The 21,785-nt window shown below is 51.5% G+C and overlaps 2 protein-coding genes across 13 annotated transcripts in view; one reads left to right on the forward strand and one right to left on the reverse strand.

Annotated features, from left to right (window-relative positions):
- Positions 1 to 31: 31 nt before the first annotated feature.
- Positions 32 to 11,173, reverse strand: PITX3 (paired like homeodomain 3). 5 transcript variants are annotated; one of them, XM_082408425.1, is made up of 6 exons: positions 10,934 to 11,070; positions 9,292 to 9,411; positions 3,070 to 3,233; positions 1,884 to 2,013; positions 1,510 to 1,712; positions 32 to 952 (listed from the first exon to the last, which is right to left on the reverse strand). In XM_082408425.1, the coding sequence occupies exons 4-6, from the start codon at positions 1,999 to 2,001 to the stop codon at positions 365 to 367; spliced, it is 909 nt and encodes a 302-aa protein (XP_082264551.1). In that variant the 5' UTR covers positions 2,002 to 2,013; positions 3,070 to 3,233; positions 9,292 to 9,411; positions 10,934 to 11,070; the 3' UTR covers positions 32 to 364. The 5 variants fall into 5 exon arrangements, with proteins under 5 accessions (XP_082264551.1, XP_082264553.1, XP_082264552.1 ...); XM_082408427.1 differs by lacking the exon at positions 3,070 to 3,233; XM_082408426.1 differs by lacking the exon at positions 9,292 to 9,411 and having other exon boundaries at positions 10,934 to 11,033.
- A 3,326-nt stretch (positions 11,174 to 14,499) lies between these two features.
- Positions 14,500 to 21,785, forward strand: part of GBF1 (golgi brefeldin A resistant guanine nucleotide exchange factor 1) — a 122,117-nt gene continuing 114,831 nt past the window's right edge. For 7 of the 8 annotated variants that reach the window (XM_082408218.1, XM_082408211.1, XM_082408213.1 and 4 more), the window contains exon 1: positions 14,500 to 14,773. The gene's annotated coding sequence lies outside the window, so the exon portion shown is untranslated. The remainder of the gene's footprint in view (positions 14,774 to 21,785) is intronic. The other variant, XM_082408215.1, reaches the window with a different exon arrangement.

The following is a 21,785-nucleotide window of genomic DNA, read 5'->3' on the forward strand; positions in this document are numbered from 1 at the left end:
AGGCTCAACCGCAACTCTGAATCATCAGGCCTTTGACAGTCCGCGCACGTTTATTTCATTTATCTTTGAAAACCGGGGAAGGGGAGTCTGGAGAAGGCGGGGTGGACCAAGGGTGAGTTGGCCCCCCGGGGAACTGGTCCCTGTTCCTGGCCTCAGTTCCAGGGGCGCGGACTAAGGGCCCAGTCCACCCCTCAGGCCTGGGAGGGGGAAGGCTCTCTCCTGAGCCGGCCGCCTCCCCAACCCCGACTGCCCCAGCACCCCTCTCAGACCCCGGGGCGGGGGCAAGCCAGGCAAGACGACCCCAGTCCGTAGAGGCTGTAAATTATCGCCCCCGCCCTCAGGGATGATCGGCGGGCGGGGCCATTCACACAGGCCGTTCCACTGCGTACTGGCACGGACTGAGGTTGGCGGCTGGGGGCGGCCCGGGCACGGCGGGGTAGCTGAAACTGGCGTGCTGTTTGGCCTTGAGCCTCAGGCTGGCGAGACTCGAGTTACACGGGTCCCGATATACGTAGGGGGAGGAGGCGGCTGCTGCTGCGGCTGCTGCGGCCGAGGCGTAAGGGCAGGATACTGCCCCGGAGGACACTGCGGCCGGAGCCAGCCCGGGGGGCCCCCCACCTAGGCCCTGCAGGGCCCCGGGCCCTGGCACAGTGCCCGGGGCAGTCGCGGCCGAGGGGACCATGGAGGCGGCGATGGAGCTGGGTGGCGAGAAGACTGGCTGCGAAGCCAGAGGCCCCACGTTGACCGAGTTGAAGGCGAACGGGAAGGTCTTGGCGGCGAGCGGCGGGCCCAGCGCCTTGGGTGGCCAATTGCCGTACGAGTAGCCGGGGTACACCTCCTCGTAGGGCGGCACCAGCCCCCCGAGCGGCGCCGCGAAGCCGCCCTTGCACAGCTCTGCCTGCTGGCTGCGCTCGCGCTTTCGCCACTTGGCGCGCCGGTTCTTGAACCACACCTGTGGGCGTGGGAGAAAGGCTGTCAGGGCCCGGCCCCCGCAGGCGGCTGGTGGGTGGGTCGCCCAGACAGGGGACCAAGCGGGGTCCAGGGCCGGGCGGAGCATAAGCGAGAGGAGGTGGTGGAGCATAACCACCGCAGAAACGGGAATGGGGTGATGGAGCAGCCGGTCGGGGTGAGGGAAGAGCTCACGGAGTCAGCGGGCTGAGAAAGAAGCAGTCTGCCGCAGAACTGAGTCGGGGGCGACAGGGCTGCGGGGGTGGGCAGCAGGATCGGGTCTAGGAGAGGTGAAGAGGAGAACCAGAGACAGTGCCAGGGGAGAAGGAGCGCGCCGTCTGGAGTGAAAGGGTGCAGGAAGAGCAGAGATTGGAGGCTGGTGGAAAGAAGGCCGTGCGGGCAGGGGCCGGGGCCGGGGGACGTCGGTTGTTGGGTCCGAGGATGGGGCAGGCAGGGCAGAACTACAGGATGCTGGTTCCGAAGCTACTTGCTGAGCGGCCCGCGAGAGGGAGGCCCGGGATGGAGTGAGGGTGGCGGCTCTGGGGGTGGGGGGCGGCGTACCCGCACGCGGGCCTCGGTGAGGTTGGTCCACACGGCGATCTCTTCCCGCGTACTCATGTCGGGGTAGCGGTTCCTCTGGAAGGTCGCCTCCAGCTCCTGCAGCTGCTGGCTGGTGAAGTGCGTGCGCTGCCGCCTCTGCTTCTTCTTCAGCGAGCTGTCTTCGGGGGAGCCGCCGGGCAGCGAAACCGAGGCCTTCTCCGAGTCTGGGGGCCGGGGTGGGGTCGTCACAGCGCGTCCTTGCCTGTGCGGATTCCCGGGCTCGGGGACTTCCTCGGCGGGGCCCCTCACTCCCACCTGGGCTTGTACTCCCGGGTCCCACCCTCGTTAGGGATGGAGCTGTTATTTCCCCCACCCCCAGAAGGGGGCGCGCTCACCGCTGTGCTCTTGGCCCTTGCAGCCGTGTTCCGGGATTGGGGGGTGGGGGGTGCCCGCATCTGACAGCGAGAGGGCGGGGCTCCGGGCCTCTGCCTCGCTGAGCAGGCCGAACTCCATGTGGGGAGCACTCTGGAGGGAAGCGAAGACACAGACCTGGTTAATGGGAAGAAAATCTCCGGGTTATCCGGTTCCCAGTAGTGTTTCCCCACTAGTTCTCTGCCACCGACATAGAGCTACCCCTGTGTAGGGTGCCCTAGGATAGAATGGGGAAACAGTAGCCTAAGGGGGGGGGGAGGTGTATACTCAAGAGATTTTATACAGTTATACACACTAGACTTTGATTTCTTCAGTGTTGGGCACCTAGAACCCTGCCTGGTGCACTGTTGGTGTTCAACAGATATTTATTGAATTAATGAAAACCACACTGTTGCACACCGCATACCATACACCACATACTCAAAAATTAAATTCCCTCTCACACGAGTGCCCAATATCCCCTTAAACTCAAACATGCCTCTCAGCCAGTCACACCTGAGACGCAGTCTGAACCTGTGTTATTCACTCTCCGGTGGGACAGATTTGATTTTGAACCAGGCCTAATATGTCTCCCATAAGGAGAATGACTGCTATCATTTATGAGTACTTACTATGTGTCTTCACCTCATTATCTCTCCCCTCACAAGAATGCATCAATATTAGGTATGATCACCCTTTTTCAGGTGAGGACACTGAGACTTGAAGTAATGATTAAGGTTAAAGAGCTTGTAAGCAGTGGAGCTGGGATCTGAACCAGGTCTGGGAGATTCCTAAACTATGCTTTTCTTTGTTTGCTTTTTCAGACTGTGTTCTTTGGGGCCCTCCTCACAAACCCCCTCAGGGACTGGAACTTAGGGCTAACCTCAGGGATAGAAATCTAGCCTGATCTTACTCGGGTCTACTTCAACTAGGGCAGCCCTGCTTTTGTCTGTTTTGTTTATGCTTTCTGGAGAGATTTCATTTGAAGAAAGTCTTCCAGGATCAAAAACAAGTTTGAAAATCACTCTCTGCTTCTATACCTGCCCAGACACACACTGCATCCTACGAGTCACCACTGTCACGCGCGGCTTCTTGCTGGCCCACCCCAGGCTGTGGATGTGGGCTTCTTAAAACCCCCTTCCTACCCTTACTCCCTATGCCAAACCTTACCTGACATTGCCCAGGAGCCTGCCTGGGTCCCCCTCCAAGTCTCCCCTGCAGAGTCCCGTTTCCTTCTGGCTCTCCCAGGCCCCCTCTGGTGGGGGGAAGGGAAAGGGGCACTAGTGGGGCTCAAGACTCCAGATGCCTCTTGGTCAGAGGAGAACCAAAGGAGGCTGGGGACAGAGAAACAGGGATGAAAAGCTGGGTAGGAGGGGTCCATCTGCCTCCCCATTAACAGGGACTTAATTCAGGCTGTGCAAGGTGGCATTAATGTGGAGGATTAGCCTAGATTGAGACGTGTGTCACTTGGCTGCTCTGAATTTATTAGGAGCCTTTCTCAGGGAGGCGCAGATGGGCAGCGGCCTGTATTTGCACATGGTAATGCCCCCTTCAAGCAGCTCAGAGATGACAGCTGTCCCCCCACCTCTCCACCTCTCAAGCTAGATTGGGGATGGGACAGAGGTCAAGGCAGGAGGTTGAGAAACAGTCCCTGTTCTTTCCACAGGCAGAGAGGACTAGACCTTGGACCCTCTCCTAGGGTTGGAGAAGCAGGGCTGAATGGAACCCAGGGAAGGAAGGCGAGAAGTCAGGCCAGGGGTGGGGCTGCTCTGCTTCCCTCCCCTTCCAGATCTGAAGACAGGAGTCAGAGGCTTAGGGCTTGCCCAATGATGCTCCAATAGAAGAGGGAGGCCATTGGGAGGGACCTGGAGCAGCCTTGACTAGTAGCTCTTCCCAAGTAGCTGGGGAGGCTTAGAACTGAGAGCTGGAAAAAGGGGTGCTCTGAAGTCTCCTCTTCATACCTAAGATGCCCTCAAAATTGCAAACCATGCCCCTGACCTCTCCAGAGGCCCACAGGAGCAAGGCAGAACTGGGAAAAGAGGGACAGTTGGGTTTCCCTGTAGGGAACGCTGAATCCCACCATTGCCGTTCATCCTTCCAGTCTGCTTTGCCTCCAGACTTCCCATTTTCCAAACTCCCGTTCCCCCAGCATTCCATACCTGTGTCTTGGTTTCACCCTTTATTTCAGCAGAGGGAGGCAGGGTGAGGAGAGATAAGGGCCAGAATAAAAGACGAGGCTGAGAAAGCGGAGTTCAGGCTGTGTGTTCCCAGAGACAGACAGACACACATGCAGACACACACGGGCCCCCACTCAGACAAAATAAGCACTAGGACTTGGAGCTAGAGGCATACAAACACACACTCTCCCACACATGCGCTCCCACATTCAGGCAGACAGACACACCGTCACACAGTCTCCTCTCTCTGTGACAGGGACAGCTGCCTCGGCTGTTTTGGAGCTAGCCATTATCCTCCCCCTTCCCCTTCCTGGCCCCTTTGAACCTCAGCTCTCAGTCCCAGGAACTAAGGACTCTGTGGGGGAGGAGGAAGCCAAAGGAGCCACGGGAGGGAGTGGTCTACACTCAGTGGCTGCTGGAGAGAGCCTGTTTGGCTGAGTGGGGAGAAGGTATGAGAATGCTGGAAAAAGAGGATGGGGTAGCGGTGGGGGGCAGAAACTGACAAGGCTCCTTCTGGGAAAGTAATCTGGTATACCCCAAAGAAACTAGGTTTGGAGTCAAAAGATCTGGGTTCACGTCCTGGCTCCCCAACTTACTAGCTGTGTTTCCTTGGCAAATTACCTATCTAGGCATATTTTTTCATCTGTAAAAGTGAGATTATAATCCCTTCCCTATCTACCTTCAGTACTGTTACAAGGTTAAAATAAAACATAACATTTAAAAATGGGTAGGGGCTTCCCTGGTGGCGCAGTGGTTAAGAATCCACCTGCCAATGCAGGGGACACGGGTTCGAGCCCTGGTCCGGGAAGATCCCACGTGCCGGGGAGCAACTAAGCCCGTGTGCCACAACTACTGAGGCCACGTGCCACAACTACTGAAGCCTGTACGCCTCGAGCCCGTGCTCCGCAACAAGACAAGCCACCGCAATGAGAAGCCCGCGCGCCGCAACGAAGAACCAACGCAGCCATAAATAAATAAATAAATAAAGTTATTTTTAAAAATGGGTAGGGGTCAAACTCTATACAAGTTGTTATTGTTGTTGTTGTTTTCCCCCTCATTCATTGAAATGATGTTTGTTTGGCACCTTCTGTGAGCTGGGCGTTGAGGAAGGCACTCAGGATAGAGTGGTAAATAAGATCTCATTCTTGTCTCTGCCATTGCTTGAGTGGTTCACCTCCCTAGATCTTGTGTCTCCCAGTGAAAAGTTGCTCTGAATAAAGGGAAGCATGCTGCATTTTAGAGAGGGATGCAAGTGTGTGTTGTGAGCACTCTGTCCTAAACATAAAGGAGGGTCCAGTCAATAAGGAAACAGCCAAATGGGCAGAGTAGCCCAAGCTGGGAGCCACTTTGGGCACCAGGGACTGGTGGTAGAGGAAAGAATGAAGGCTTCAGGCTCTTGGCTGGGTTAGTCATAGCAGAAAGAGGGGATGTGGCTGAGAAGGGCCCTGTCTGTGGAGCTGAAAAAGCAGGAACACTAATACCAGGCAGGCAACAGAGAGAGCGGGTGGGGGCAGAGGCCTCTAGCAGACTCGTGTCCGGTGGGCTAGTCAGGCAGAGGCTGGGGGCGCCAAGCTGTTGTCTGAGCTGGAGACAGGCTGGCTGAGGATTAAGCTCCCCCAAACTGCTGGAGGTCGGGAAGCTGGGGAGTTGGGACTGCGGCCAGGGACTTCGCCTCACTCAGTGGACAGGGACAGGCAGTAGGTCTGGAAGCCACAGGTTTGGTTGATGCTGGTAGGAAATACCAGGAGGGGCCAAAGAGAGTTGAGATAACAGTGGTGCTGAGTCCAGCTCTTGGGGAGGACTTGGGGGACCCCACCCTAGCCTTTCCGACACACCCTGCAGGGGGTGCATGGCCCAGGCCCCACTGGTGTCAGGGTGGCAATCCCAGCCCTAGGGAGAATAGAGGGCCTGCAGGTGACCTCTGACTCTGAAGTACAGCATGGAATTACAGGAAGCTGTCATGGACTGCAGCAAGAACAAAATATCCAAGATAATTAAGGTGGAGAGCAGAGACTGTCACAGACCAGAGAGGCCATAGTGGGGAGGCCATGGTTTCCAAGGGACACAACTCATGGCAAGAGGGCAACAGCCATGTGCACCCACTTTTGTCCTGAAGCCAAAGGGGTAGACCAGGGTCACAGCCAAAGAGCCCCCAAGTAGTTGCAATAATAATACCCAAGGCAGGAGGCACACCCTGGAACTGAAATGGGAGAAAACCTTTTCTTGCATGGGCTGAATGAAAAAGAAGATAAGAGGGGATGGAGTTGCGATGCTGTGGCTCAGCTCAGCAAGCAGCAAGTTGGCGAACAGGTGTAAACCAGTGCCCTAAACTAGGACGGAACCATCCTATAAACCTAAAACTAAAGTGAGGCCCTTAAGTGCACACAGCCTCATGTTTATTAGGGATGCCGAGCACCCACACTGTCTGGTCTGCTGAGTTGCAGTGAGCAAATGAGGGCAAATAAAGACAGCTGCAGACAAGGCTCACAGCCCCAAGAGGAAACCCTAAGACTCAGGTAGAGGCAACAATGATTTGATGCACTTAATTTATCAAGGGGTAAATCAGGGATCAGAGAAATGGGCCTCCACACCCTTTCCCCCCTTCCCTTCTTCTTTCCTTCAACAAGCATTAGATGCTAAGACAGATACCCAAGAATGGTAAGGCACAGACCCTAACTTCTAGGAGCCTACAGTCTAGGGAGGCAAACAGAGCACAGGATGGAATGGTGGTCTGCATGGGCCTGATTCTCAGATCGTGGAAGATCAGAAAGACGGTAGCCCATGTAAGGTGGTATCAAGTTTTGGGGCTCAGAGAATGTAGCACCTGGCTGATCTGGAAATTAGGGAGGCAGAGGCTTCTAAATAACAGAGCAGTAGGTTCAGAGGGTAGCAGGGAGCCTAGCTTGGCCAGGGTCTCAGTGTGGGCAATGGGAGATCATCAGAGAAAAATGGTCAGGCTGAGAGGGTGTCCAATGAGGGGCAAGAGGTGGGGGTCCAGGCTTGATAACAGTGTAGGCTAGAGCATCTCCAGCTTTTCCACCAAAACACCCCTGAGACTAAGTAAGAGAGAAGATAGTACAGGACACTAGGGGCACAACCTGAAACAGTGGCCGCCAGTATGAAATTTCTTTGAGATCTTCAGCCTTATATTAAAAATTGAAGCAAATTTTGAATTCCATTCCATACTTATGTTTGTTTTAATATAAAAAATAATGGTTTCTCTCCAAATCTCCAAGAGACATCTTCAAGTGACATCACCACACCAGGAAGATGGGCTTGGTTTAGCCTGCAGTGTCATGCCACTCCCACTCCTATACTGCCCTCTCCCACCTCACCCCCTATGAGAAGCATTGCTCCCAGCAGTGGGAGTCACTGGAGGCTTGCAGGCGAGGGAGTGACATAAAAGCAGTGTCTTTGGGATCTTTATTTGGCAGTGGTGAGCAGAATGGATTGGGTAGGGGAGAGATAAGAAAGGGGAAACTATGAGAGGTGAAAAGAAGGCCCCAGGGAAGGAAGAGGAGTGGAGAGAGTTCTGAAAGCAGCTTTCTCACCCCACTGCCTTTTCTTTTATTTCCCTATCACTCTTATCATGGGTCCCTGTCAGTGACCAGGGACTAGACACTCTAGATAGACACTCTAGATAGTCCCAAAGCTCAGGACCTAGTGGACCCTTCAGGTTAGCTGCCATCTCCCTCCCTCACACTCTAGGAAGCATCATTTAGGGTGAATGGAGAAGAAAAGATTTGGGTGGTGTCTTTCTCTTGTGCTCATCCCCAACTCAGCTCCAGCTTGCCTCCTCGGCCCTCCCTTCCTGGACCTGGGTTCTGGGTCCATATTCACATCCTTGAGCAGGAGGCAGGCAGGGATCAGATCAGGATATTTGGTCTGGTAGAGGAGCTAAGCATTTGGGGAGCTCCCTAGAACTCTTCTTGGGGAGGGATAGTGGCTGGCATCTGAAGCCTAGGATAGGGTGTCTCATCTGTCATTGAGAATCTTCCCATGACTGGATCACAGATGCTAGCAGGCTGATCTAAGGCTTGAGATGCCACCCTTCCAAACAAAGATTCTGTGCTTACAGGGGACCTACAGTTTGGGCATAATCATAGCAATAATGTTTCTTATTTCTGTAGTGCTTCTCCATTTGCAAAGGGCTTTCAAATATATCATTTAACTCTTAAAACCACTTTGAATGGCAGGAATGACCATCCCTATTTCACCTCTAAGAAGACAAATTTGTCCACGGTTACACAGATTGAAGAGATTCTAATCCAGTTCTCCTAAGACCAGGGACTGAGCTCTTTCCACTCCTCGCCCCCTCCACTCCAGCAACCATTTGTAGCTCTGACATGCATTGATCCTTCCAAGCCCTTAAGGATTCCTTTTCTACTTCCTGCCTCTACCACCTCTCTGGAAAAGAGCTCTGGAAGTTTGCTGCCCACTGTGTGCCAAGGAACATTTTCCTATTCATCCTGTGCTTGCATCATTCCAGTTCTAAGAGGCCCCCTCATCTCTGGTTTCAGGATTTGGGGAGCAAACAAATCTGCTTATCTAGGCCTTTCCTTATTTTGTGAATTTCCATCCTATCTCACTTTCCAGAGGCCTAAACCTTCAAGTTTGCTCTCTCCAGCAGCCCCTGGCTCCCCCTTCTGCCACCATTCTCTGACCCTTTGCTGGGTCCATGACATTCTCCCTAAGAGCCAGTGACCAGGCATGCACTCAGCTATATGGCTTTATGCAGGGGCAGGAGGTCTGCCTTTTGTTTCTAGTCATCTTTATTATAATGCCATTGCTTTTTGGCCTTTTTGGCAAAAGTAGAACTTAGGGCTACAGTCTTCAGGTAATGCCTTCCCTATTCCTTTCCTGACTTGGCCTTTCATTTCACCCATAATTTCAGTGGTTTTCAAAGGCAATGGGAGCACAAGCCCCTTGAAAAGGGTATCAGAATGTGATGGGGGTAACTGGGATATGACTCTATATTTATCAAAAAGGGGAGAGGGACAAAAGAGTTTGGAAAACAATGTCCTAGCTGGTGATAAGTGAATTTAAAATTAAGGAGTGGAGGTGGGAGTGTGGGGAGGACGTATTATATGTCATTCATGGTTGGAGGGTGAGAAAGGTTGAAACCCACTTGTTTAGATTACTCATTGCTAGACATATTACCCTGCACTTGTCCCCATGAAACTCAGTCACCAAATGGGCTGTTTTGCTTACTTACATAGACTGGGAGAGTTCTCTCTACTCTGTTCCCTTCAGCTTAACTGGGCTCTGGTTAAAGAGTTGGAGTCAGGATGGGCAGTCATTGTACGGGTCCAAAGAAATCAGGGCCCTCTCCCAGCTGTAGGAAAAGCAAACAGGGTAGTTGGGTAGGGCTGAGACATCCTTCCCAACCAAAGATGGAGAGCAATAAAGTCCCATGTTGGATCCCAGCGTCTGGATTCTGTGTCTCCTTCCTACTTCCTCTCAGCCACCAGAGTGGTGTGGGGATTGGTGGGACTGAGGAAGCAAAAAGGGAAACAAGACCACAGGGTTTGCTTTGCTAAAGGGCTGCAGTTTTCTCTTTGGGCCTGGGCTTCTGCCCACTGTGGGGAAGGAGACTTTAGCCTGCTGAAACCCAGGCAGAGTCTGGGGGGTGCCTGGTCAGCTGTATTGGAATTAGGGGTTGACTCTGAGTTTGTGAGGGAACTAAAGCTGTCAGGGGCTTGTGCTAGGCTCTTCTTGGCCCTCCCATTGCCCTTTGTGGTTCATTCCTTCCTTTCCTGGTCTTGGTTCCCACGAGCAGTCCCACCATTGGCTCTCTCTCCACAAATTTGGATTCTGGAAGTCCGGGGTGATGCTCAGATCGCATCTAGTCTGGGTTAGAGAGGGAATGTCTCCCGGGCCACTCCAACCCAAGGCCAGGCTTCAGCCTTTACTCTCACTCCCTGCTCCCTGTCCCGCAGCCCCTAGGAGCAGAGACAAGTTTGAAAAGTGTGAGCTGCGATTCCAGGCAACCCACCACAGCAAACACCACCGTACACGCAGCAGCTGGGCAGGCGCTGCGGGGTAAATGGACATGCCACTCGGCCAGGGACATTCTGTCCACCACTGCCCGACACAGCGCCTGCTCCGGAGAGACCAACCTCGCTGCGCCGGACATTCTGTCAGCCCTGAGCCCCGCGCGCCGCGAACATTCCGTCCAATTCCGTGGCTGCCCCAGGTCGGGACCCATCAGGGCCCTGACACCCCAAGCAGACACACCAGACCCGCCGCCTGGTCACTCGGACTACCCAGCCTCGGCCTTGCAGCCCACACAGCGGCCATCTGACCCGGTCGCTGTCGGGTTCTCACAACACCGTTCCTATCCCAACTGCAAAGCAGCTGGGAAGAGAGAAGCTTGTGCGACTAACGCACCCCTGCTCCCGGTCCCTGGAGTCTGAGACCCAGCCGAGGGGTGTTGGGCATTGCCAATTGCCGCCTTGCTGGGCGCCCGCCGCCAGCTGCCCCCGCTGGCCAGGGCCTCGCCAACCCCTTTGGCTCCTTGGCTGTCGGCCCCGCGCCCCCGGATTCCAGGGCGCTTTCTGGTAATGGTTTCCCGACTCGACTCCCTGCTTCGCGAAGCCCCTGTCCTGACCTCATGTCTCCGACTTCTCTTCGGATCCCTCGAGTCTTCGCCTTCTCTGTCCCCCGAGTCCTGGCGCTAAGTTTCCCTTTTTCTAAGTCCTGGCCCCAGGTCTGCAGTTCGCCCTCCCTGTCTCGACCCGTTCCCCAGGAACCGTTCTCCAGTTCAGCAGCCCTAGGTCCCGTTTTAGGGATCCCGAAGTCCGGCCATGGCCCCTCGGCCCCGTGAGCCCCTGTCCCCCGCATGGTCAAGCACTCACAGTGAGTCCCGCAGCAGGCAGACTCCCGGCAGCGGCGGCGGCGGCCGCAGTCTGGAGGGCAAGCAGGGGCCAGAGGCCGGGCACCCGGCCGGGGTGGGGGCCGCCCCCCTGCGCCCGGGCCGCCGCTCCGCTCCGGCGCTCCCGGACTCGCTGGGAGAGAGTAAGCCTCGCCGCGGACTGCCACCCCCCGCTGGCGCCCATTCACTTTATGGCAGCCCAGGGCGCCCCCAGCCCGCCGCTGCGAGCCTCGCGCGTCGGGCCCCGCCCCCTTCCAGCTGCGCTACCGGGGCTCCACCCTTTCCAGCTGTGAATTTTCTGGCCCCGCCTTCAGGGGGGTGGTCCGGCCGGCGCACCGCCAGGAACCCCGCCCCCTAGCCAATCGGAGGCGCTCCTCAGCAACTGGGCCACGCCCCTCCCCACGTGGCTGAAACGGCGCTGCCGAAGAATATTTTGGCAGAACCGAGCGGGCGAGCGTAGAGTGGACCGGGTATCCCCGCGGAGCCGGGGCCGGTCGGCGGTGAGGTGGGACCAGGCCGCCACCCCGAGCGAATTGGAACGGTGCTGGGGGTATAGGACCAGGTGGGAGGGCGCACGGGCCGGGAGAGGCCGTGGGGTTTCAGCGCTCAGACTTCGTTGCCGCTCAAGTTTCGGCGCTTTTCTACACTTGTCGCTGTCTGTCTCTCTGCCCTTTTGTCTCTGCTCCAATCCTCCCACGTCTCGCCTTTCTTTCCTCTTTTATTTTCTCCGCCACCACTCTGCTTCTGCTGTTTGTCTCACTCCTCCCTCCCCTGCCACTTCGAAAGACTAATTTCTCTTTCTGATCCTCTTTTTCCTTTTTTCCTTGCATTTTTCTCTCTTCCTCTTCTCGGCTACGCCCCCACCCCCCCATCCCCACCCCCACCCCAGCCCTTTTTTCCTCTCCTCCAAGGAAGGTGGCTTCGTGGAGAAAGCAGTTTGGAGTGAGACAAACTAAAACAGCATTCTAACCCTGCCACCAGCTGCAACATCACTGAGTGACCTTGGACAAGTAACTATCACTCCCCCCGCAAAATTAAAAGAGGTTCTAGCTGGTTCTCAGGGCTTGGACTGGGCACTCCTCAGAGGCCTGGGCAAGTTCCCTGTCAGTCTGCACTCTTGTCTCACACAGGCTATGTTCTCCCAGCCTTACCAGGGCTACCTGCTCCTTGGTGATACCAAGTTCAGTTCTGTGGGCAAGGTGTGGCCTTGGTGTTTGCAGGTTAGGGAGTTGCAAGGGATAGAACAGATGTCCCAAGCAACATGTGGAGTCAGGCTGGGTTTCTAGGGTGTCCCTGAGGGCCATAAGCCCTATTATATAATATACTCCTAAGGTGAATCTGACCAGTCATGTCTCTGCTTAAAACCCTTCAGTGGCTCCTGTTTGCCCTCAGGATAAAGGCTAAGCTCCCTTTCGCGGCACAGCAGACTTTCAGGACCTGACCCTGTCTTAATCTCCAGTCTCCTAGTGGTTTTCTGCACACCTCTGACAGTAACATATTTCTAACCAGTCTTCATTTTGTCAACTCCTACTCATCCCCCTAAGCTCCACTCAGGCCTCATTCTCTCTGGGAAGCCTTTTCTGAATTCCCGCGTTAGCCAGATGTGTAGTCTCTTGCTCCCACAGCCCTGCTGTGTGTACCTCTATTACCCCACCCATGATATGGAAGAGATCAGCTTATGTGTTGTCCCCTATGATGCTAAGATTTAGGAGGGCAAGGACCATGTCTTCCTCATCTTTCTATTCCTAGGCATGATGTAGACACTCAGTACTAAAATCTGAGAGGGAGATGTTTTGTCTGGTAAGATGATGGAGGTTAGAAGGGGCTGGGACATTGTCATCTCTCTCCTCCTTATCTCTAACACACAATTCCATTCATACTTTTAGGTTGATTGATTTCTGGAGGTATGTAGGAGTGGAGATAGGGTAGTAGGGAGTTTTGGCCCACTTAGATTTTTCAGTTGGTTATGCAGGACCTCTCAATCTGAGATAAGCCCAGGAGACCAAATCCCAGTTTTCAAATGAAGGTGGAAAATGGCTCAGAGGTGGGCTGGAAAGATGTGCTATGGTGGTTGTATCCTCTGCCCCTGACTCTCGTTGGGTGAAAGAGGCAAGATCCTCAGCTGGACCCAGAGATCAGGAGCCCAACATGCAGGTACAGGAAGCTGTTAAGGAGTTCTTCAATTCTGATGTCAGGCCTGATGGTTTCTTGGTATTAGAGGATTCTAACACAAGGATGGTCTTTGGATGTCTGGTTTTGAGACCACAGTCCTATGGGGTTAGGAATGGAGCTTCCCTGGACTTGAGTCATCCATAAATGGGAGAAAATGGGGAGAGAGTTGGTATCTTTTTTCATTGTCTCCTAGCAGTCTCTTCAGGTCTGCAGGGACACTGGGATTTATTCCAGCAAATGGGCTGGGAATTCCACCATTCAATCTGCAAGGAGAAAACTTATCCTTCTGTCCTCTTTCTGCACACTCTCACTTCTAGGTAAGTCTAAATATCCTAGCAACCTCTATCATCTCTTGCCAGGGGAGAGGCAGCTGGGGGCAGGAGAGTGAAGACTGTGGTGGGCATCTTGCCCTCAGGCCTCTCAGCATTTCTAAGGCTTCAGGAAAGGCTTCAGTTTCCTGTCACTGGTGATGTGGACTAACCTGTGTGATTAGCTTTTTTCTAGATAGGTAAAGAGTGTCCAAAGCTTAGGATGAGGGTCAGAGCTGGGAGTCACAGTCTGATAAACTAAAGCATAAGAGGTATCGATGGACAGTGAAAAAGAGAGCTGGACTTGGGGTGGGGACACCTAGGTTTGTTTCTCTGCTCTGTCATTAACTAGCTATACAAACGTGGGGGCCATCTTTCCATTCTGGGATTCAATTTCCTGCTCTGTAAAATGAAAGGACCTGGTTAGATATCCAAGCTTTCTGTCAACTCCCATTGTCTCTATTTCAGGATGATAGGAATGGGGCACAAGACACAGAAACAAAGTTGGGATGGGACAAACTCATTTATGAGAAGCCAAACAGGGCAAGCAGACGCGACGGTGGGGGAAGGGAGGTTGGAATAGATTGCTCCCTCCATCCTGGAAGGAGCTCAGAACTGCCTAGAAAGGAAATGATCCCTCAAGGGTCACGGTATTGGCCCAGGTGACTTTAATAGGGAGTGGCGGCGGGCTTGCGCGTAAGGGTAGTAGGGTCGTCCACTCAGGCTCTCAAAAAGAACTCCGCCCCCTTTCCAGCAAGTCGTAGCTTTCTTCCCCATAATCCCCAGCAGCGACCGCCAAGCTGTGCACTGCAACCGAACTCTACCTAACTCCACCTCTCCAACTGCCCAGCGCACTTTCTCCTTTTTTATTGGTTTCTCAGTACTGTCACTCAGAGAGTCCTCATATCCGTTGGTTATCTCCTGCCTACACTTTTCTTTCTCTTGTAATCTCGCCTCTTTAGGCACTACCCGCCTCCCGAAGCCAATTTCCTTCCTTCGATTGGATTGCTGGAATGCCACTTTTCACGATGCAAACCTATGATTGGCTGTGCGCGGCAGGGCTCGCGCAGTGACCAGGCAGCGGGCTAGACTGAGGCTAGTTACCACGTCAGTGAGCTGACAGGGAAGGTAGCCGGCTCCACCGCCCGTTCCGGCCGAGTCTTCCTGACCGACTCTGCGGGCTTTGACTTCGGCCTCAACTCCCAGAAACGGGCTTCTTCCCTGCTCCCATCTGCCATCAGAGCCGGGAGAGCCACTCGGAGACGCCTTCGGGGCCCGGGCTGGACATGAACAGCGGCTGCCGGTCCTGGGACTAGGCCCCGCCATTTTGGATCCGCTGACAGGTCAGCGAAGTCTCTTCTTAGAGTTCCAGTGTCGTGAAGGCCGCCCTGACATCGCGAGAGGGAATAAGAGGAGGAGGGCCCTTAAACTGAATGAGCCGGGGTGGGTTAAGGACGCAGGGGCAGGAACGAGACGAGGGAGAGATTGCTGTGGGAGGGAACTGGGAGAGGTGCAGGGGGCAAAGGTCAGGCTCCTGCCGCCGGAGGGACGGCTTCAACTCTGGCTTTTCAACCCTTGCGGGTACCGGAATCCTCCCTGTGTTCCCAGGCTTAACCTAGCTGTCAGTTCCTCTCTTCTGGAGCTTTTTGCATCCTAAAGACTCCAGTCCTCAGAAGCTGAAAGCAAATCTGAAGAGTATTGCATCTACTTTTCAGGGTTGATTTTTAGACCTTAGATATGAGAGTTTCTCCAGATTTTGTGCAGCTCCCACTTCTGTGTGACTGCCTCATTAATTCACCTGAACTGCTTCATTAATGATGATGAACTAATGCAACCTAGACCAGGTAGTGAGAAAGGGTGTGGAAGGACTGAGGCCAGCCTCCTGGGGACCTGGGCTAAGAGAAGGCTTTCCTTTTATGGGGCTGCTCACCTGCCAGTCTGGGACTGTATGTAAACACTGGACTTATCTTCTGAGCCTGTTTTTTCTTTTACACAATCTTTTATACTGTGTAATATTCTCTTCTGGTGTATGTTTTTGGTTGGCATTTCCTCCCTAGGTCTTCACTTGGCCTAAGGAGATGAAGTTCAGTCACAAGGAAGCCACTCTATTATGACATATTTGGACGAGAGCAGAGAGGGATTTGAATACCTGTGAAGTTGGTACTTTGGCCTATTATTTTTAGTGGGTAAGAAGAGTCATGAGAGGTGTTCAGTCAAATAAAAAGTGGTAGGGTCAGGGCAGCAGAGTGAATGATGGAACATAACCCCAAAGAGTATAGTTTATGGCACTGTGATGATCTTTGATAAACTGCTGTATTGTAAAGCTATAAAAGTCCCTCAAGGGTAAAGAATGCCTTTAAAAATGAGGAAGAGTGTAGGTACAGTGTCTTTTAATACACGACATAGAAATTTGTATGCCTTTAAATTAGGTACACAAGGCAGTCCTCTGAGCCCTGTGGAGGACGCAAATGGAAAGGTCCATTTGGGGATTGCTCTGCTCAGTTTATGCGTTTCTTAAAAGCAGTAGCAATGTGTATGTGCACCAGTCTAGCTAGAGCATGTCAACCTAAATGCCTTTCAGCATGTAGTAGACACTCAATAAGTGTTATCTGTGCCTATTTATTTTATTTTTGGCTGCACTGGGTCTTTGTTGCTGCACGTGGGCTTTTCTCTAGTTGTGGCGAGCGGGGGCTACTCTTTGTTGCAGTGCGCGGGCTTCTCATTGCGGTGGCTTCTCTTGCTGTGGAGCACAGGCTCTAAGCTCACAGGCTTCAGTAGTTGCGGCACGTGGGCTCAGTAGTTGTGGCTCGCAGGCTCTAGAGCGCAGCCTCAGTAGTTGTGGCACACGGGCTTAGTTGCTCCGCAGCATGTGGGATCTTCCTGGACCAGAGCTTGAACCCGTGTCCCCTGCATTGGCAGGCAGACTCTTAACCACTGCACCACCAGGGAAGCCCCCCCTAAGATTAGTTTTAGTATGTGATTCTGACTTGTGGCCTGATTCTAGCCCTGGCAGTCAGGACTTTTGCATGGTGAGGTAGTAATAAGGAGGATCAAAACCTCATTGTGTTAGAAGGGAAAACTATCTAGGTTCTAGAGTGATAAACTCTGCTCTCCTGAAATTGTGTGTGTGTGTGTGTGTGCGCGTGCGCACGTTGGTAGGGGAGATAGCATTGTTTATTTTTTTAATTAGGGTATAGTTGCTCTACAATGTTGTGTTAGTTTCTGCTGTACAAGGAAGTGAATCAGCTATATGTATACATTATGTATACATATATCCCCTCCCTCTTGGGCCTCCCTCCCACTCCCCCCATCCCACCCATCTAGGTCAAGACAGAGCACCCAGCTGAGCTCCCTGTGCTGTACAGCAGGTTCCCACTAGCTATCTCTTTTACACATGGTAGTGCATATATGTCAATCCCAATCTCCCAATTCACCCCACCCCCCTTCCCCCACCCCGTGTCCACACATTCGTTTTCTACATCTGTGTCTCTATTCCTGCCTTGCAAATAGGTTCATCTGTACCATTTTTCTAGATTCCACCTATATGTATTAATATACGATATTTGTTTTTCTCTTTCTGACTTACTTCACACTGTATGATAGTCTCTAGGTCCATCCACGTCTCTGCAAATGACCCAATTTCGTTCCTTTTTATGGCTGAGTAATATTCCATTGTATATACATACCACATCTTCTTTATCCATTCATATGTTTATGGACATTTAGGTTGCTGTATTGATACTTATTGATTTAAAATAAGTGGGGTGGCACTTCCCTGGTGGTGCAGTGGTTGAGAATCCGCCTGCCAGTGCAGGGGACACAGGTTTGATCCCTAGTCCAGGAAGATCCCACATGCTGTGGAGCGGCTAAGCCCGTGGGCCACAATTGCTGAGCCTGCGCTGTAGAGCACGCAAGCCACAGTTGCTGAGCCCACGCGCCGCAACTACTGAAGCCTGCACAGTCTAGGGCCTGCGTGCCGCAACTACTCAGCCTGAGTGCTGCAACTAATGAAGCCCGCGTGCCTAGAGCCTGTGCTCTGTAACAAGAGAGGCCACACAACGAGAGGCCTGCGCACTGCAACGAAGAGTAGCCTCTGCTCGCCGCAACTAGAGAGAGCCCATGTGCAGCATCGAAGACCCAACACAGCCATAAATAAATAAGTAAGTAAGTAAGTAAATAAATAAAATAAGTGAGGTGGAAATGGTATAGGAAACTGTTTGCATTTTAACTTGCTGATCTATATTGTAGAATTTCCAAAAAAGTAATTTAAACTGGCTAATGAAATGACATAGTCACCTCAGGAAGTATCCAGGTTTGATGGGTCTGCCTTTCTCATCTGGGTTGGTATGCCCTGTTGAGCCCTGTTGAGTTGATAATGCTTTGCATAATAGGCAGTCTAGTCTTTGGGTAGATAGTGCGACCAGTTCAGCATCTTTTCAGTTGGGCCTGGAGGTTAAGTCAGGCAACAAGATTTTACCTTTTCTTACTTTAAAAAGTCATTTTCTGGATAGGAATAGTTCTTTACTCCCAGCCCCCATCCCAGATCAGAAAATTTGTTTTTCCTTCAAGACTTGTATTTGAGCTTCTTTTTTTTTTTTTTTCCAGCTTCTTTTTAAAGGTGGCAGTAGACAGTATGTTCTAACCTTGACATTGATGCTCATTGGCACAGTCGGAACTCAGGTTGTAGGCACATCTCCTCATGAGTAGCTGGGCACCAATCCCAGTTGAACTCGAAGTTCTCAGAGTTACACTACTAGTTCACTTCCCCGTGTTCCAGAAGGCAGAATGACTGCTACTTTTAGATAATAACTTCATTGATAGGGTACTTAGACTGGCTAGTGTGAGCAGCTGGAGAGGAAAAAGGCACAGCTCCTGCTTTCGAGGAGACCCGTTGTATTTATACAGTACTCACTGGAAGGATCAGCCTAGTCTTTTTACACCACTTCTATTGATTGATCACAGTCTGTCCCAGTGGTTCAAGGTGACTAATTAGAGTGATTCTGCTGTTGGGGTAATTGTGGAGTTGAGTTGAAGGGAGAAAGGGAGGTTCATTTTATCTCTGGCTGGAAGAGCTTTGTAAATGTAATTGGCAGGTGTTTAGCTTTTATTGTTCCTCTTTTTCTGTATTTCAGTATGTTCCACAGCAGTTGTTTAATTAAATGAAAATGTAATAGGGCACTGTGGTGATTTGGAGCCCCAATTGCAGTGGATATGATCATGGAAGTAATGATTTGTTGCCATCATGTAAATAAAGCAGGGATTACAACCTCAAATGCCTGAGTATCAGGCAGGTAATGTAAATGAAGGAAGTGAGCCAGGAGGGAATGTATTAGTAGTGACTGTAGTGTACTGGAATGTGGGCACAGTATGACCATTCTTCCTGTTATTCAAGAGAAACTGGGAATTCAGATCATTGTGTTTTAAACTGTTGGCAACTAGTTAAATTATTTAAAAACCTTTTACAGGAGGAAAAATGTATGTCTGTGGACTAGATTCTGCCTGATGACAGTGGAGGATGACCCCTGATATACAAAATGGGCAGGCCTTATGAGACTTAATCACTGCAATTCTCTACGTATAATCATACAGACTCACTTTTTTTTTCTTTTTATTTATTTATTTATTTATTTTTGGCTGCGTTGGGTCTTTGTTGCTGCATGCAGGCTTTCTCTAGTTGCGGCGAGCGGGGGGCTACTCTGCGTTGCAGCGTGCGGGCTTCTCATTGCGGTGGCTTCTCGTTGTGGAGCATGGGCTCTAGGCGCACGGGCTTCAGTAGTTGTGGCATGCAGACTCAGTAGTTGTGGCTTGCGGACTCTAGAGCGCAGGCTCAGTAGTTGTGGTGCACGGGCTTAGTTGCTCCATGGCATGTGGGATCTTCCTGGACCAGGGCTAGAACTTGTGTCCCCTGCAATGGCAGGCGGATTCTTAACCACTGCACCACCAGGGAAGCCCGCAGGCGGATTCTTAACCACTGCGCCACCAGGGAAGTCCTCCAGACTCACTTTTTTTTTTAAAGAACGATATAGGGGGGCTTCCCTGGTGGCTCAGTGGTTGAGAATCTGTCTGCTAATGCAGGGGACACGGGTTCGAGCCCTGGTCTGGGAAGATCCCACATGCCGCAGAGCAACTAGGCCCGTGAGCCACAACTACTGAGCCTGTGCGTCTGGAGCCTGTGCTCCGCAACAAGAGAGGCCGTGATAGTGAGAGGCCTGCACATCGCGATGAAGAGTGGCCCCCGCTTGCCACAACTAGAGAAAGCCCTCGCACAGAAACGAAGACCCAACACAGCCAAAAATAAATAAATAAATTAATTAATTTAAAAAAAAAAAAGAACGATATAGGGGGTTCTTTTTTAAAAAAAATATTTATTTATTTATTTGGCTGTGTTGGGTCTTAGTTGCAGCACGCAGGATCTTTCGTTGTGGCATGCGGGCTCTTTGTTGTGTGCAGGCTTCTCTCTAGTTTTGGCGTGTAGGCTGCAGAGTGTGCAGGCTCAGTAGTTGCAGTGCACGGGCTCTCTAATTGTGGCTCACGGGCTCTCCAGTTGTGGCACGCAGGCTCTAGAGCACACGGGCTTAGTTGCCCCGCGGCATGTGGGATCTTAGTTTCCCGACCAGAAATCGAACCCATGTTCCCTGCATTGGAAGGCGGACTCTTAACCACTGGGCCATGAGGGAAGTCCCCAGGCTCACTTATTTTTTTTAAATAGATTTATTTATTTATTTATTTATGGCTGCGTTGGGTCTTCGTTGCTGCCTGTGGGCTTTCTCTAGTTGCAGTGAGCGGGGGCTGCTCTTCTTTGCAGTGCGCGGGCTTCTCATTGCGGTGGCCTCTTGTTGCGGAGCGTGGGCTCTAGGCGTGCGGGCTTCAATAGTTGCAGTGCGTGGGCTCAGTAGTTGTGGCTCATGGGCTCTAGAGCATAGGCTAAGTAGTTGTGGCACGCGGGCTTAGTTGCTCCGCGGCATGTGGGATCTTCCGGACCAGGGCTCGAACCCGTGTCCCCTGCATTGGCAGGTGGATTCTTAACCACTGCGCCACCAGGGAAGCCCACCAGGCTCACTTTTTAATCTTTGTCCTACTCTGCCAACTTTCACCATTAGTTGTCATGTTGGGTGCCCTGAGTGGTTAAAAGATGAGTGGGGGAAAGAAATCTTGTTTCATTTTTCATCTCCAAGCTGGCAGAAAGGGCATCTTTGGACAACTTTGAGCTTATCTCAGTAGCTCACCTTGCATATAATTCTTGGGATAACCTCAGAATCTCCATAGAGGGAGGAGGGGGAATGGCAGAGCTGAGGTACACTGGTCATCTGATTATCCGGTTGGGAGGATTTTCCATTCGTATCCTGTCAGGGCACCAGCTTTTTTCTTGGTTTGATTTTCTCTTACCTCCACCCTTTGAGTAAATTTCTTGAGTCCAGCAAGTTGTTTACTAGTTCAGTAATTTTGGGTCACTCTCAACAAAACACAGAACTATGGCGCGTTCCTTGGCTAGCTCTGGAAACCTTAAAAACTCTGCGTCTTTGGTGCTTCTCTGGGATGTTTGAGAGATCGAGTGAAAATAAACCTCAGAAGGGCCAGTTGATGGTTGTTCAGCTCCCTGGTACCTTCTGCCCTCTCAGAAAGCCCATCAGGGTTTTCGTGGTTTACATAGCTCTGTATTAGACATCAAAGCGCCATGAAAAAGAAGAAAAACCTGAGTCTTTGCCTTTGGAGAATCTGATTTCTAATTGAATAAGAACAACTTTTAAGCAATGAAGAAAAAAAAGTAACTTAATGGTCTACTAATAATCTATTTAGAACCAAAGAAAATAAGACACATATATACATATGTGAAGAATGGACAATTACATAAAGAATTGTACATTTCACAGAAGAAATGTGAACATGCAAATAGCATATGAGGAGACTTCAGGAAGATACATGTGAAAATAGAAGCATTATGATTTGACTGGTGGATAAATGTGGGTTCTTTTTGTCCATAGAGTGGCTAATATGGAAGATTTGTAACTTCTAGTACAGAAACAAACATGGGATACAGAAAGAAGGTTTGCCTGCCTGGCATAGAGTCCTTGTCTTCTATGAAGTAATTGTTCTCACAAGAGGTGGATGTGAGCTGCACCAATACTGAAGAGTCAGTCTTAATATTCTTTCAGTTATTCATTTGTTCATTCAGTATTTATCATTTTTCTTACTATATGTTAGGCATTGGGGATAAAAAGGTGATAAATTATGGTCTCTTTCTGAGATGCTCATAGACTCATGGGAGAGACAGACTAAATAAATAATTATAAATGAGTATAAGATATGTTTAAATAGAGGTATGTACTGTGCCATAGGGTGACAAAAAAGGAGTAC

Source organism: Balaenoptera borealis (assembly GCF_965194805.1).
Source record: "Balaenoptera borealis genome assembly, chromosome: 10".
NCBI lineage: Eukaryota > Metazoa > Chordata > Mammalia > Artiodactyla > Balaenopteridae > Balaenoptera > Balaenoptera borealis.

Bases quoted from the DNA above. Each gene is read 5' to 3' on its own strand.
- PITX3 (XM_082408423.1), bottom strand. From the start codon at position 11,134: ATGGGCGCCAGCGGGGGGTGGCAGTCCGCGGCGAGGCTTACTCTCTCC. The intron at 2,038-10,933 runs GTGAGTGCTTGA...CCCATTAACCAG, and splicing joins TGCCTGCTGCGGGACTCACT to GTCTGTGTCTTCGCTTCCCT. The intron at 953-1,509 runs GTACGCCGCCCC...CCACGCCCACAG, and splicing joins TCACCGAGGCCCGCGTGCGG to GTGTGGTTCAAGAACCGGCG.